At 40.9% G+C, this 15,903-nt stretch overlaps 1 protein-coding gene across 2 annotated transcripts in view; it reads left to right on the top strand.

Moving 5' to 3' along the window:
- The window catches only part of TRPC5 (transient receptor potential cation channel subfamily C member 5), a 271,919-nt gene that overhangs the window by 252,729 nt on the left and 3,287 nt on the right, over window positions 1-15,903 (top strand). For both annotated transcript variants that reach the window (XM_087940859.1, XM_026703135.2), the window contains 2 exons: window positions 5,206-5,409; window positions 10,580-10,621. In XM_087940859.1, the coding sequence (XP_087796985.1) occupies window positions 5,206-5,409; window positions 10,580-10,621 (246 nt within the window). The remainder of the gene's footprint in view (window positions 1-5,205; window positions 5,410-10,579; window positions 10,622-15,903) is intronic.

Below are 15,903 nucleotides of genomic sequence, written 5' to 3'. Positions count from 1 at the left end.
TAATATACCGCTGTAAATGCTCTGTGAGTGTGTAACATATAGAAGATACAAAAGATATTTTTTTAAAAAAGAATGTCAAAGGAGAGATGGTAGCATTAGCATATAGCATTAACATATCGGGGAATTAAGCAGTAATATATCAAAACCAGTCAGGAAGCGATAATTTATTCATTTGTTTAATTTATATGTCACTATTATTATTTTTCTTTGTAAATAGATTAAGGCGGTGAGCATTTCTAAAGCTCCTTCTTCCTCCTATTTTCCCCACAAAACCCTGCATGATGGCATGGGTTAAGATAGAATGACTGACCCAAAGTCACTCAGATGGTTTTCTTGGCAAAGATGGGACTTAAACTTGTGGTTTCCTGGTTTCTAGCCTGGTGCCTTCACCACTACATTGAACTGGCTTTCTTATGGAACCAGCATTATCCAGTATTTATGTATTAAATAAAGGAACATTCTGGAATATTCCATGCCGGACCTGAATGAGAATTAATCCAGACGTCATTCAAGTTAAAATGGAATGAGACCAGATGATGCTCTCCAACAATTAAGGAAAGAATAGCAATGTCTCCCGTTTTCAGTTGCAACCACCAAGTCTTTTCAGATACACAGGCTTGCAAAGGAGCCAAAGCAATGGCTGGCCTTCATCCTTAATTCAGACCCAACAAGCAAGATTTATCTTAGCCTGTCTACTGAATTAACTACACAGAGTAAGATGCACATTTTCTGTAACCCTTTTTTCTTTTTACTCCTCCCCCACCTATTTCTACACCAAATTGGACATGCATCATTAAAAATACTGCCTGGGAAGGTAGCCAACTGCTAAAAGAAAAGCTAAAAATAATTTATAACTGACATAATCTACATCTACTATTACTAATGAAGCTTATCAGCAATGTAATAATTTAGGGCCGGAAGAATTAATGGGACTTGCCAAATTTGGCCAGCAACTTCATTTCTGAAGACAAGAACATTCCATAAAACAAATTAGCTGCCATCTTTTCATATGGAATGATTAAATGGTATAAGGAGGAACAAAAATGTACTATCGAAATTGGACTATTTACTGTATATCTCTGTATACTCTTTTTGCCTTCTCCCCCAAAATAGAAGAGCCATGTTACTTCTTCCAGTGCTGTTGTAACTATGAATGGTCATTAAATGAACTTTTGTAAGTCAAGGACTACCTGTACTTGACTCAGCAGCCAGGGCTAACGTAATTTTTGCTTGTCGGGTCTGAATTAAGGATGAAGGCCAGCTCAGGGTTTGGTAACAGTTTCATTGCTTCTTACCATCTTCCTTACCATCTTACAATCTTCCTTTGGAAGATTGTGGTGACATAGAGGTTAGAATGCAGTATTGCAGGCTTATTCAGCTCACTGCCAGCAATATGATCCTGATCGGCTCAAGGTTGAATCAGCCTTCTATCCTTCTGAAGTCAGTAAAATTAGGACCTAGAATGTTGCGGGAAAGAGGCTGACTCTGTAAATCACTTAAAGAGGACTGTAAAGTACTGTGAAATGTACATAAGTCTAAGTGCTGGTGCTAGTGCTAGCCTGTGCATCTGAAAAGACTCTTGATGGTTGCAACTGGAAAAGGAAGAAATTTCTATTCTTTCCTTAGTTGTTTGGAGAACATCTCCTGGATCTCATATGTTCATTCCACTTTAACTTGAAGAATGTCTGGATTAATTCACATTCAGTTTCTACATGGAATATTCCATAATTTTCCCCTATTTAACAATTGTTAATTGTTTCCCCTATTTAACAGTTGTTTCTGGAAAATGACACTCTACAAAGTATGGATCACCCAGAGTTCTCAGCTTTCTTTTTCTACTTTTTCAGCAAGGCTGCAACTGAACTGGATTTCCACAAATGAAAGTGAAGAGTGTCTTTGCATAAACGGGCATTTTTAAAAAAAGAAGATTAAAACCAAATAGAAACCTTGCTTTCTTCACTTCAGAAAATTTTGAAATACCCCATATTTTACTTGTCATTCTGTCTTTCATGGGGTTTAAGAGATGAAAGCTGTTTCATGCATAACCTCAGAATTTGCTGAGCACAAAGGAATATAGGCTTTAATTAGCTAATGCATAATATCCAGACTGTCAAAATAGCAAAGCCTCAGCAGCCATTTTTATTTTTACGATTCCAAGTATTTTCAACTTTCTTTTTTCCTCTAAGGAGTGCATTCTTGGACTACGCATTAGATGAACAAGCTATCAGGATTCTTATATTAAAACAACAGATTTCATGTGCAGTCACAACTCAAAAATCCCTTGTAACATGGTCTTTTATCTACATATGTGGATTTGATCAGGGTATGTCATAAGGGTGATACAGAAATATTATACAGGTAGTTCTCGAGTTACAACCATAATTGAGCCCAAAATTTATGCTGCTAAGTGAAACATTGGTTAAGAGAGTTTTGCCCCATTTTACGACTTTTGTTGCCATAATTGTTAAGTAAATCATTGTATTTGTTAAGTTAGTCACATAGTTGCTAAGTGAAACTGGATTCCCCATTGACTTTGCTTGTTAAAAGGTCACAAAAGGTGATCACATGACCCCAGGACACTGCAACCATTATAAATATTTTGAACCAGTTGCCGAGCATCTGAATTTTGATCATGTCACCATGGGGACACTACAACAGTTGTAAGTGTGAAAAACTATCACAAATCAGTTTTTTCAGTGCTGCTGTAATTTTGAACAGTCACTAAATTAACTGTTGTAATTCGAGGACTAATTGTATATATAATGTATAATTATAAATATTTCTCTGTCTCCTATTTCCCCCAAAATAACAGCCCTTTGAGGTAGGTTGGGCTGAGAAAGAGTCTTCAGAATTCTTCAGAATAGCTGCAGCATCTGCCAGACAATTGGAAAATTGTGAACATAAAAAATCCTTAGTATCCTTTTCTTTAGAGTTGGCTTTCTTTATCCAGATAGAAATAGATAGATAGAAACTCAGATAAATACAGATAGAAATTCTGTTCTATCAGGCAGAGAATCCCATGGCCTTGAGGATCAAACAGCACCTGAGGAATGGCTCTAGCTGTGAATGGAATGGGGCTCCAGCTGTTCTGCCTGCTGGGACAGGAGAGAATGGATAGCTTCAAAAACCCTGTGAAGATCTTCCTTATACTGTTCAGGGTAGTGGGATTCTTAAGACGGTGTGAACTGAAACAGAGGCTCTGAGAAATGAGGGGAAATTAAAGGGTCAGGGCAACACAGCAATTAAAATCCCTGACTAGAAATGGAGAGATCTAAATTCAAGCCCATCTTTAGTTGAGGATCATCCCTTAGTGTGAAGTAATGTCATACTATACTTTGTAATCCACCTGAATGGTACTAAAAAAAAAATCTTGGTATTAGGGATATGTATGCTTACCTCTGTTCCAGAAACAGTAAACAGTTTTCATGCTATCTGTTAGGAATATAAGTCACCTAAAAGGTATTTGGGTTAGAAATATATAAAGCAGGATAAACATTTTAAAACTGTATCTTTAAGAAAATGCAAAATTGTAATTAGGTGTGGTTTCTCAAACGGCTATAAGATGGAGCCAGAAACCTGGTTTGTTTTAGTCTGAGTCTCAGAAGAGAGTGTATCTCTGTTTCCTTCTGTTGGAATGTATTGCTGTTCCCTCATTTTTCCTAATTGACTGATATTACTGGATTTAATGTAAGTCTGTTACTGAACTGTTTTTTGACACTGGACTTTGATATTTGGATTATCCCTGGATTGAAAAAACTGATTGATTTAACTGTGAATGACTTTGGACTGCCTATTCTGAACTTTGCTTAAACCTTTCTGGAAGTAAAAACCTACATTTACTGTACAGTGTATCTATGTTCTGTATGTGTATTATTCAAACACTACTCTCAAATACGTCTCCCTGTATGCGCTCATTTTCCTAACAGGGAATTACCTCAACACTATCCAACCATTATACCTACTTAAGAGCTGTGGTGGCGCAGTGGTCAGAATGCAATATTGCAGGCTAATTCTTCTCACTGCCAGGAGTTCGATTCCAACTGGCTCAAGATTGACTCAGCCTTCCATCCTTCTGACATCAGTAAAACGAAGAGTCAGATTGTTGGGGGCAATATGCTGACTCTGTAAACCACTTAGAGAGGGCTTGTAAAGCACTATGAATCAGTACATTTCACTTAGTAACCATTCAAAGTTACAACAGCATTGAAAAAAATGACTTATGACCATTTTTCACACTTATGACCACTGTAGTATCTCCAAAGTCAATTTATTTATTTATTTTTTATTTATTTATTTTGATTTGTCAATCGCTTACAAGATAATAGGTATAAGTATATACATAGTTATGAATACATGAAATGGGTACATATAAGAAAAATAAAAGAAACAATAGGACAGGGACAGTAGGCATGTTGGTGCGCTTATGCAGGCCCCCTCCAGACCTCTTAGGAAAGGGTTGAGGACAATAGTAGACAGTCTAAGGTTAAAGTTTTTGGGGTTTGAGGAAGAAACCAGAGAGTCAGGTAGAGTATTCCAGACATTGACCACTCTGTTGCTGAAGTCGTATTTCCTGCAATCAAGTTTGGTGCGGTTAACCTTGAGTTTGTATCTATTGTGTGCTCTTGTGTTATTATGGTTGAAGCTGAAGTATTCATTGACAGGTAAGTCATTGCAATGTATGATTTTATATACCATACTTAGATCAAACTGAAGACAGCATAATTCAAGGTTTTCTAGGTCTAGAATTTCAAGTCTGGTGGCATAAAGTATTCTACAATGAGTAGAGGAGTGGAGAACTCTTCATGTGAAATATTTCTGGACTTCGTCAACTGTGCTAATATCAGATACGTAATGTGGGTTCCAGACTGATGAGCTGTATTCGAGTATTGGTTCACTTAACAACCATATTACTAATTTAACAACTGCAATGGTTCACTAAACAAATGTGGCAAGAAAAGTCATAAAATAGGGCAAGACTCACTTAAAAAATGTTTCACTAAGCAACATAAATTTTGGGCTCAATTATGGTTGTAATTTGAGGACTACCTATATATAAGTCTAAGCACTATTACTACTGCTACTTTCCCCTTAATATGGCCTCTGATCTAAAATTGTTTGTAGGATACAGATGTTCTTCATGGCAAATTGTGGTAGCCAAAAATGACTTATCTCTTGTTCTTCTCTTTCCCATCTCTTCCTATCCAGGACCATGCAGATATAGAATGGAAGTTTGCACGCACAAAGCTCTGGATGAGTTACTTTGATGAAGGAGGCACACTACCACCTCCTTTTAATATTATCCCTAGCCCCAAGTCATGCTGGTACCTTTGCAAGTGGGTCCACAAGCAACTTTGCCCACCTGGGGATCCAGAGAATGAACATAAACATGAGAACCTGAAGACTTTCACGGTGAGGAACAGTGGAACATTTTCATTAATTAAGGGAAGGTTCGTAGTTTAGCCCTCCCTTTCCTGATTTTGGCAGTCAGGGTGAATCTTTAGTCTGCCATCTTAGTTGGATCAAGGCATTAGCTGGTTCTGAGAGTCATTTTGGAGAAGAATGGCCATGACAGTCACATCACTAGCATCAGCTTGGACTATGAAAGGTCTGGTCAGGTCTGGGTGATGGAGAATGGGCTCAGATGCAAAGAGGTGTTTTAAGGTTTCAAAAGCTTTCTGAAAGTCCATTGTCCAAGCAAGGGGTTGACTGGGCTTCGGTTTTGTGGGAGAAGGCCCTGGTTTTAATAACTCTGTCAAAGGGAAGGTGACCTCGGCAAAAGAAGGAATGAATTGCTTATAGAAATTGTCAAAACCCAAAAAGCTTTGAAGTTGCTTTCATGTTTTCAGGGGTTGCCAGTCCAGCACAGCTTTCACTTTTCCAGAGTCCATCTCAATTCCCTGGTTGGATATTCGGTATCCTATGTAATCCAACAACTCCTTGTGGAATACGTATTTTGACAGTTTTACATATAACTTGGCAGCTAAAAGTTTTTTCAGCACTTGTCTGACCAATTTGACATGTTCCTCGATGGTTTTGCTGAATATAAGGATGTCACTCAGGTAGACGAGGACCCCCTGGTACAGGTGCGGATGTAACACTTCATTGATGAGTTGCACAAATATTGTGGGGGGCCCTTGGAGTCCAAAAGGCATGACTCGGAATTGGAAACTACCCAAAAGGCAGTTGAAGGCAGTTTTCCATTCGTCTCCCTCTTTTATGCAGACTCGGTAGTAAGATTCTCTCAGATCTAGCTTGGTGAAGACCCTGCCTTTTGACAGGTGGTTTAATAAGTCCTTCGTGAGGGGGAGAGGGTTCATGTTTTTGACACACATGGCGTTCACGCCCCTAAAATCAACACATAATATCAAGCCGCCATCTTTCTTTTCTTTGAACAGCACTGGGGCGGCCGACCTAGATTTGGCAGGTTCAATAAAACCTCTGTCCAAATTGTTATCGATGTATTTCCTCAATTCAGTCATTTCAGCTGGTGTCATGGAATACATCTTTGGGTTTGGCAGTTTTGTCCCAGGTTCTAGCTCTATGGCACAGTCAGTGGCTCTATGGGGAGGTAAAACATTGCATTCCTCTTCACTGAATGTCTCAGCCAAGTCTCTGTATTGTTTGGGGACTTGGGGAGTAGCTGGAAGAAGGTCCAAGGCGGTGGCTGCTGCTTCAGTTTTTGTACCCATGTTGGGTGGTAGTTTCTTAGTGGGGGGAAGAGGGGGCAATTGGCCCACCCCAATTATAATTTTTTGGTATCCATCCTCCCACTTGATGGTAGGGGCCCATTTATCTAGCCAAGCAAGTCCCACCCAATATGAGAGATTCTGACATCCTTGGAGCCACTATAAAACGTATGAATTTGCAGTGATTACCCATCTCCAGTTTGATTAACTCTGTCATTTGGGTGGTCGGGATCCCTCCAATTAAGGTCCCATCCACTTGCTCAAATCTGATTGGGTGTTTTAGGGTTTTTGGTTTTATACCCAATTGTTTAATGATGGGGAGGCCAATAAGGCATCTAGAGTACCCAGTTCTGTTACAGCTTCTAATTCCCCTGCCTCCCCTGTGTCAGGCACCACTAACTTCATTTTGACAGTAAAAGGTGGAGTGGGTGCACTAACCATAGAGTTGTCTTCTTCATTGGCTTCTCTGGGGAGGGTGTCTTGGATTGGAAGTACGTTACTTCCTTCTATGTGGAGAGGACCTTCTACAGCATGTCTAGCAAAGCGGCTAGTGTCTGGAGGCTTCCGTAGAATTTTTCAACCCCTGGCGGTTGTATTAGACCTTGGCTGTGGATCTTGTGGAACAGGTGCAGGGGCCAAACAGTAGGCTGCTCTATGGCCATCCTGGCCACAACGATAACACTTTATTATTCTGGTGAGTCAGGTGGGAGCAGTTTCAACAGATCTGGTCAGTGGTCATCTGGCCACAGCTCTCCTAGGAGGGCCTTCAGGTTGGGGTCTTTTTTGTTGATTGATGTCGCGGTCTAATTTGAGAGTGGTCGCATATCACACTTGTAGCATTTTGCGTATGCCTCTAATGTTGCAGGCCTTTTTTACATCTTGGTCAATGGTGTTTTTAAAATAGCGCAAGATGATTCTTTCAGGCGAGTCCATGAGGTGGCTTGCGACCCTTCTAAAGTCCCATACAAAGTCTGATAAGGGTCGCTTGCCCTGTTTCATTTCCATTAATTTGTCCTCATTTCCCCCCACTCTGTCTGGATTCTCAAATCTGAATCTCAACAAATGAATAAACATCCTGTAGCTCTGGGGCCTGTTCATAGTGCAATTGAGCCACCTAGTCAGAAGCATCCCCCTCATTCATCCCATCTGTTATTGCAGTGACCAGATCGCACTCTCTTGCATATTGGCCTCCAAATTGGTATCTGTGAGACCAGATTCGAGTGAGGAAATAAGCGAAATGTTCATGCCGTCATCAAAAGTCACCTTGAACAGCATCTGGTCTGGTCTGGGAGGGGGGGGAGGTGGTATCGCCCTGGCAACCGCAGGCTGAGCTGGAATGAAAGGAGCCTGACAAGGCATGTACCTACTTTGAAAGGGTCTTCTGAGGCCTGGCTGGGTTGGGGCTCTCTGGAAGAAGGGCCTCTGCAGGGTTGCTCCGAGTGGGGGTTGATTAGGGGCCTGCCATGAAGAGGCCGGTTGTTGCCTTATTCCCTGCCTGAGGAAAGCGGGGGAGCGTCTGCCGCCTGCTGCCTGTGCAGATCCCTTTGTTGGGAAGGGGTCGCTGATTCTCTCTGTGGCCAGGGCACTGCTGGCACTGGCATCCACTGGCACTGGACCCACCCTTGGCCAGGATAAAATCCCCACCCTGGAGGGATACTTTCTGCAGGGGCAATTTCCTTTCTAGTTGTGTGGAGGGGAGGACTTGGAGTTCGTACCATAGCCATTTTAGTCTGCGTCTCCTGTCTCTCCTTTGAAATTCGATCCTACCTGGCTTGGCCATCTCCAACTGATACCAGACTGAATTCTCCTTCCCTTCTTAAATTGGGGAAGGTAAAAGTGGGCTGTGTTATGATCCAGCTTGCCTGGAGAGTTTGTGGCTTTGAGACGTAACTTTCCACTTTTAGTTGGTGAAGCTGTTCTGAGATTCCTGCCAACGACTGGCTTCGGGATGTAATCCCCTGGTTGCCGTCTTGGGAGGCATATGATGCAATTGGGGCTCCACACCTCCAATCTACCTCCCTTGCAGTATGTAGAGGGCTTGAGGAAGAGATTTGTTCAGTCAGCTTTTCTTCCGGTCCTGTCTGACAACTCCCCCTCGAGTCTGATCCTTTGGGCCAGGCTCCTAAATCTTGTCTCTCTTCTGCATGCCTCAATGCCTGCAGAAATCACCCCCCCCTCCCACTTTCTCAAGCTATGTGGTAGCAATGAATAAGGATTCCAAAGCTGACAGTCTCATTGTGGACAAATGACTATCCAATTTCTTCTTTAAAAGTTCCAGTGATGGAGCATTCACAATTTCTGGAGGCAAATTGTTCCACTTGTTTATTTTTCTCATTGTCAGGATTTTTCTTATTAATTCCAGGTTGGATCTCTCCTTGATAAGTTTCCATCCATTGATTCTTGTCCTACTTTCAGGTGCTTTGCAGAATAGGTTGTCCCTGTCTTTTTTATGATAGACCCTCAAATATTGGAAGACTGCTATCATGTCACCCCTAGTCCTCTCCAACCCCTTCTAACTGATGAGTCTAATGAATTGACATGAGAAGCTTAGCATCCTTCTCTGATCCTAGATGTCCATCTTTCTTCTTCTTCTCCATGCCAAATAATATCAAATAAATAATTTATCCTTGCTAAAGAATCTGCCAATAGGTCAGATGAATTGGCATAAATAGTTGCCAGTTTTTACCGTTAAAACCCTCTCTCAAACTGTTTGGGACTCTCCATGACAAAGCCACTGTTGTGAAGGACCTGTAAGACTTGGTATTCTAATATCCCCAATTCCCACTTAAGTAACCTGATGCTTGGCACTATGCCCAGTAGTCTAGCAAAGCATCAGAGAAGCTTAATCAACTGGCACTGATTGAAGCAATCCCATCAAAGGAGTCCAGTACCTTAATTTTATGGGACAGCAAAGTGATGCTGAGTCTGCCTAAATGGGTGGCTTTTCATTATCAAGATACGCCTCATACACAGACAATCAAAGGCATTTGAAATGTACTACACCCAAGCAGTTCATTTAATTCATTACTTTGCTCCCTTACTACCTCCTGCCAGTTGATCTAAGGGTCTGATTTAGAAGATTTTGTAATTGATCACTTATTTTCATAAGCTTGTAAAGCCACTGAAAAAGCAGGCACAACTACTTTGGTCCTGCCAGCTCAGCAGCTGGACTCCTTTCCTGTGCTTCATCGTGTGTGTGGCATGCAGACTCAGGAGATTTAGGGCCGTCCTGGACAATTTTGTGTTTTCTTCCAACCTCTTCAGTTTGATGAAATTTACTTTTGTAATATCTTTCTGGAGAAAAAAAAAGAATGTTACTGGATGAGTGTGATATTCCTGCAATTATTTAATGCATGGTGGTCAAGGAGTAGGTGTGAAGGACATCAGTCCTGTCTTTCTTTTGATAGTCTCCTCGCTAGTAATGCACATAATATGTAGCCCAGTGGTTCACAGTCTGTGGTCCCATACCTCCTGGGGGTGCGGGGGGCACCATGTCTTCACAGGGCATCCATGAACACTTGAAAAAAATGTTATGATTTAAATCTTGAATTAAGTCTTGGGGACCATAGCAATAGTCAGTGGTCACAAATAGTATTTAAAAGGGGGCTGTGGTGAAGAAAAGATTGAGAACCACTGACATAGCCTATGGAATTCACCACCATAAGATGCATTTGGTGACTTTGAAAGGGGAGAGAGAGAGAGAGAGAGAGAGAGAGAGAGAGAGAGAGAGAGAATATGCACATGTGTTCACGAGTAGTTTATGTCCACTAGATGATAAGTTCTAAGAAAATCAGTAAAATTTTTATTATAATATTTATTATTATTAGTAAGCAACTGAAAGTCTTATGGCTGTGTGCTTCATCTCTATACATTATTTCCATTTTTCATTTCAGGAACGTCATGCAGACAACTTGATTCAGAATCAACATTACCAGGTAAATGACTCCATTCTTTAAACTGCTTTGTTAAGTGTCCTTAGATCTTCTATGGTACCTCCTCTAATTTGATGTCCCTGATAAAGTGAAATTACAATCCCCATCACTGCTACTGGTTTTTGGGATTGATGGGAGTTGTGATCCTTCACATTGAAGGCACTGGGTTGAAGAAGGATATGCTATGGACTCAACTTGAAAAAAGATTTATTAAGTATTTATATGGTATATTTATAATATCCCTTTTTGGTGAAATTGATTTGTCATCCTAATTCCAGCTCACTTATTTCATTTAAAAATAATACTTCTGAATGATTAGATTCATTTGCACTCATATCAGAAGCATCAAGGCATTTCCGGGTTGAAAAGATTTTCTGGTGATGTCACCTTTTCCCTGGAGATGCCCAGTTAGCGGCTTCTTAGATGTCCCCAGCAGGAGCTGGAGCTCAACCCCACCCCACGGCAGATCTCAGGTCTTGAACATGGGCTTGCTAACCTCCTGCCCAGTGTTCCAACCATTCAAGCCACTGTACTCCTACTTGTCACTATAACACATAGAGATGTCTACAAGAGGGTTAAGATAGCATCTGCAACTATATGTCAGGTCCCCAGGTCCATTTTATGTGGGTCAACCCTGCAGATGCCCCTGATTCCATATTATACCTTCAATTGGTTTTGACAATTTAGCATGCAGCATGGTCCTGCAACAGGGATAAAGAATTCTGAATAGGCACACTGGTTTTAAAAAGGACAATGGGAGCCATTCAGAAAGTAGTTCTTGTCTCAGTTCTCTTATTTAGTAGTGGCTAATATCTCAGCAAGTCATAAAAAGCATCATTCCCCCTCATTCGCTTGGCAGAGAAAAAAAAATTCACCCACTGTCTTAGTGCTCAAAAAGATTTATGCTATGAGTTGTTTTTAATTTAATCTTAAATTACTGGGCATAATTTGCACATAATTGGTTGGATTGGATTGAAACAGGACTGTTAAGAGACAACTTGTGTTTCCCAAGTGGTTGAAACACTGGTTTACAGAAATGACATTCCAAATCAGATTGTGTCATACTACACTGCTCAAAGAAATAAAGGGAACACTTAAACAACACAATGTAACTCCAAGTCAATCACACTTCTGTGAAATCAAACTGTCCACTTAGGTAGCAACACTGATTGACAATCAATTTCACATGCTGTTGTGCAAATGGATAGACAACAGGTGGAAAGCAGAGGCAGGTAGCAAGACATCCCCAATAAAGGAGTGGTTCTGCAGGTGGTGACCACAGACCACTTCTCAGTTCCTATGCTTTCTGGCTGATGGTTTGGTCACTTTTGAATGCTGGCGGTGCTTTCACTCTAGTGGTAGCATGAGACGGAGTCTACAACCCACACAAGTGGCTCAGGTAGTGCAGCTCATCCAGGATGGCACATCAATGCGAGCTGTGGCAAGAAGGGTTGCTGTGTCTGTCAGCGTAGTGTCCAGAGCATGGAGGCGCTACCAGGAGACAGGCTAGTACATCAGAAGACGTAGAGGAGGCCATAGGAGGGCAGCAACCTAGCATCAGGACTGCTACCTCCGCCTTTGTGCAAGGAGGGACAGGAGCCAGAGCCTGCAAAATGACCTCCAGCAGGCCACAAATGTGCATGTGGCTGCTCAAACAGTAAGAAACAGACTCCATGAGGTGGTATGAGGGCCCGACGTCCACAGGTGGGGGTTGTGCTTACAGCCCAACACCATGCAGGACGTTTGGCATTTGCCAGAGAACACCAAGATTGGCAAATTCACCACTGGCGCCCTGTGCTCTTCACAGATGAAAGCAAGTTCACACTGAGCACATGTGACAGATGTGACAGGGTCTGGAGACACTGTGGAGAATGTTCTGCTGCCTGTAACATCCTCCAGCATGACCAGTTTGGCAGTGGGTCAGTAATGGTGCAGGGTGGCATTTCTTTAGGGGACCGCACAGCCCTCCATGTGCTCGCCAGAGGTAGCCTGACTGCCATTAGGTACCGAGATGAGATCCTCAGACCCCTTGTGAGACCATATGCTGGTGCAGTTGCCCCTGGGTTCCTCCTAATGCAAGACAATGCTAGACCTCATGTGGCTGGAGTGTGTCAGCAGTTCCTGCAAGACGAAGGCATTGGTGCTGTGGACTGGCCTGCTGTTCCCCAGACCTGAATCCAATTGAGCACATCTGGGACATCATGTCTCTCTCCATCCACCAATGCCACGTTGCACCACAGACTGTCCAGGAGTTGGGGGATGCTTTAGTCCAGGTGTGGGAGGAGATCCCTCAGGAGACCATCCCCCACCACATCAGGAGCATGCCCAGGCGTTGTAGGGGGGTCATACAGGCACGTAGAGGCCACACACACTACCGAGCCTCATTTTGACTTGTTTTACATCGAAGTTGGATCAGCCTGTAGTGTTTTTTCCACTTTAATTTTGAGTGTAACTCCAAATCCAGACCTCCATGGGTTGCTAAATTTGATTTGCACTGATAATTTTTGTGTGATTTTGTTGTCCGCACATTCAACTATGTAATGAACAAAGTATTTCATAAGAATATTTCATTCATTCAGATCTAGGATGTCTTATTTTTGTGTTCCCTTTATTTTTCTGAGCAGTGTATAAGGCGTAAAGAATCTGGACCATCCATTCAGTTGCATAATAGAAAGTAGAAATACCTACACACAAGACTCTAGTCAAGTAAAGTTTAACACTAAATTGATTCCAGAGAAGGGTCAACACAATTCAAGATGGGTTGGATTTGAGCAGCTTATGAGAATGTAATGACTCTAAATTGATTATGCCAGTGTTGATTTGGAATGGAGTCAAGCCTGTGCTGCTATGCCTGTTCCTCTCCTAGTTTTACAAGTGCTTTTTCTAGAGAATCAATTTTGCTCCAAACTAAAAAAAAAATCAGACAATCTGAGCAATTCCTTCTGTAGTTTCATGCAACTCATGATTGCTGTTCCCAACTTCTTTAACTTTTGGTTGAGAAGTTGACCAAAATTAGAGAATTTACTGTGCCAACAGTTCTACATCTTAGTACCCTCAAAATTGCAAGGAAAATATGAAATGCTCCAAGAGGGGTGGATTTTTGCATCAGGACAAAGTAGAAGGATAAATTATCTTGCGTGATCTCTTCTTGTGTTGTTTGATGCCATTTCAAAGGTTCATTGATCAGACAGCAAAAGAAGAATAATTGGCGAGGAAGCACCTCCAACTGTTTGCCAGATAGCAAATATTGAGGAATAGAGATATAGAGAAAGATGAATGAAACTTTAATTTCCTTAGAAGCAAAAACAAGAATTCTATTCCCCTAACATTTCAATCTCTTTCCCTAAATAAAAACCTGAGAAAAGAGGAAAAAATGATTTTCTTTGAACGTATATTGTGAAAAGTTGCACACAAACGAAGATTAATATTTTTTTAAAAATTACACTGGGCAACTGTGTTTCTCTGCATCTCTTCTGCCTTCTAGTGGGCATCAGGATTTTGACAGCCCGTCTAGAAGCCCTAAGACGTTAATTAGTGAATCAGATTTAGAAGGGATCTGTAACATGCATAGGTCTGCAGTTTAACAGAGCTAAGTGCTTCATTATGCTGGGTTTTAATTCCAATAATTGAATGCAATGTTTATCTATTGTGCAGGAAATCAGTTCTTAGATCAATGGAATCAAGTAAATCAATTGACAGAGATATAAGGCCAATGTTTGTTATCTTATTGGAACAATCCCGTAGATTTGCAATGGGAAAAGTTGTCCTAGTTGCCTATGAAGATTCTCATTCAGGTCATGGTTGTCTCAAAGGTGCTTTTTCAAGAGGCAACTGGACTTTCTGGTTTTTCTTTGAAGACATTTTGCTTCTCATCCAAGAAGCTTGGATGACATTTGGCATTCGCAAACTGTTCCCTCCTCTTGATTTATGGGATACATTTTCTTTTCTATTTTATTGTTTTATTCCTCCTATTTTTAATTTCTGAATGAAAACAGGTGCAGGAAGTAACCTGATGTCCCTTACCTATAGTAACTTGAGATCCTTTACCAATGAATATAATGCTCCTCTTGTCTGTTGCTTATACATTAGTCTCTCCTACTTTTCAGAGTTGTATAAACAAAAGTGCAGCTCTGTGTGTGTGAGAGAATATTCTTTGGAGACAATAGGAGTTTCTCTCTTTTTTTTGAACAACAAACATTATGGAGATACCCACAACAGAGGCTTATGAGTTTGGGATCCTGTTGTTGGGGAAAACCCCAGATAATATTTTAAGAAAAAGCCTTATTATTAAAAATCAGTTGATAATATCTGATTCTGCACAGACAAGAGAGAGTGATTGTGGTGGCTTATGGTAGACTAGAAGTTGTTATGGACTTTCTACAAGTGAAATACAATAATTGACTATTAACAGAAGTCTCTGAAGCTGCTGTTGCTTTCACCTGTTAACTGTGGATGGATGGATGGATAGATAGATAGATAGATAGATAGATAGATAGATAGATAGATAGATAGATAGATAGATAGATAGATATAGACAGACAGACAGACAGACAGACAGATAGGTGATGGATGGATAGATGCCAGATCAAATGGGTTGGGTAAAGTGTTGTAGAACTTTATAAAAATTGTGTGCCTGTTTTCCAGGGATGGGTGGGAATTACTATTTTTAAAATATATTTATCAGTATTCAACTGGTGGGGGGCGGGGTATATGTTTTTTTTTAATGCACATTTGTTTTTTTCTTGGTCTTGTCCAGCTTTGCTTTGTCTGTCTTTTCTTCCTTTCTTTTTGGGAATTTGTATTTTAACATTCTGAATAAAATTATTTTTTAAAAAAAATTCTTTGGAAGGAGTCTCACCAGCATGTGTTGTTTAATAAATTACTGCAGCAAGCTTTGATTATTTGGTTCGGGCCTTATGTTTGATTTCACATTTTTAGGTGCCTGAATTCTGAAATGGAAGTGTAGAATCTTCCAAGGTTTATTTTGTTCTTCAAAATATTTTGAGATGTCCCCAGTTTAAACCCTAAGTCCCAGTGCCACAATGTTGAAGACTAGATCTTAAAATGACCATTTGTCCCAAAAAAGAAAGAACAACTTCATGCTGTGATTAATATATGAAATGTACTATCATAAGGAGAGTGCAATGGCTCAGTGGTTAAAGATGCTGATTTTGTCAGCCTGGGTTCAAGACCTGAGCTCTGCAAAATGGAGTGAGGACCCATTCCTTGTCCCAGCTCCTGCCCACCTAGCAATCTGAAAGCATGCAAATGCGAGTTAGATAAAT

This window comes from Pseudonaja textilis, chromosome 12 (genome assembly GCF_049901715.1).
Source record: "Pseudonaja textilis isolate UNSWEBS1 chromosome 12, rPseTex1.2, whole genome shotgun sequence".
NCBI lineage: Eukaryota > Metazoa > Chordata > Lepidosauria > Squamata > Elapidae > Pseudonaja > Pseudonaja textilis.
Note: the sequence above shows the minus strand (reverse complement) of the source record. Positions and strands in the feature narration are given on the sequence as shown.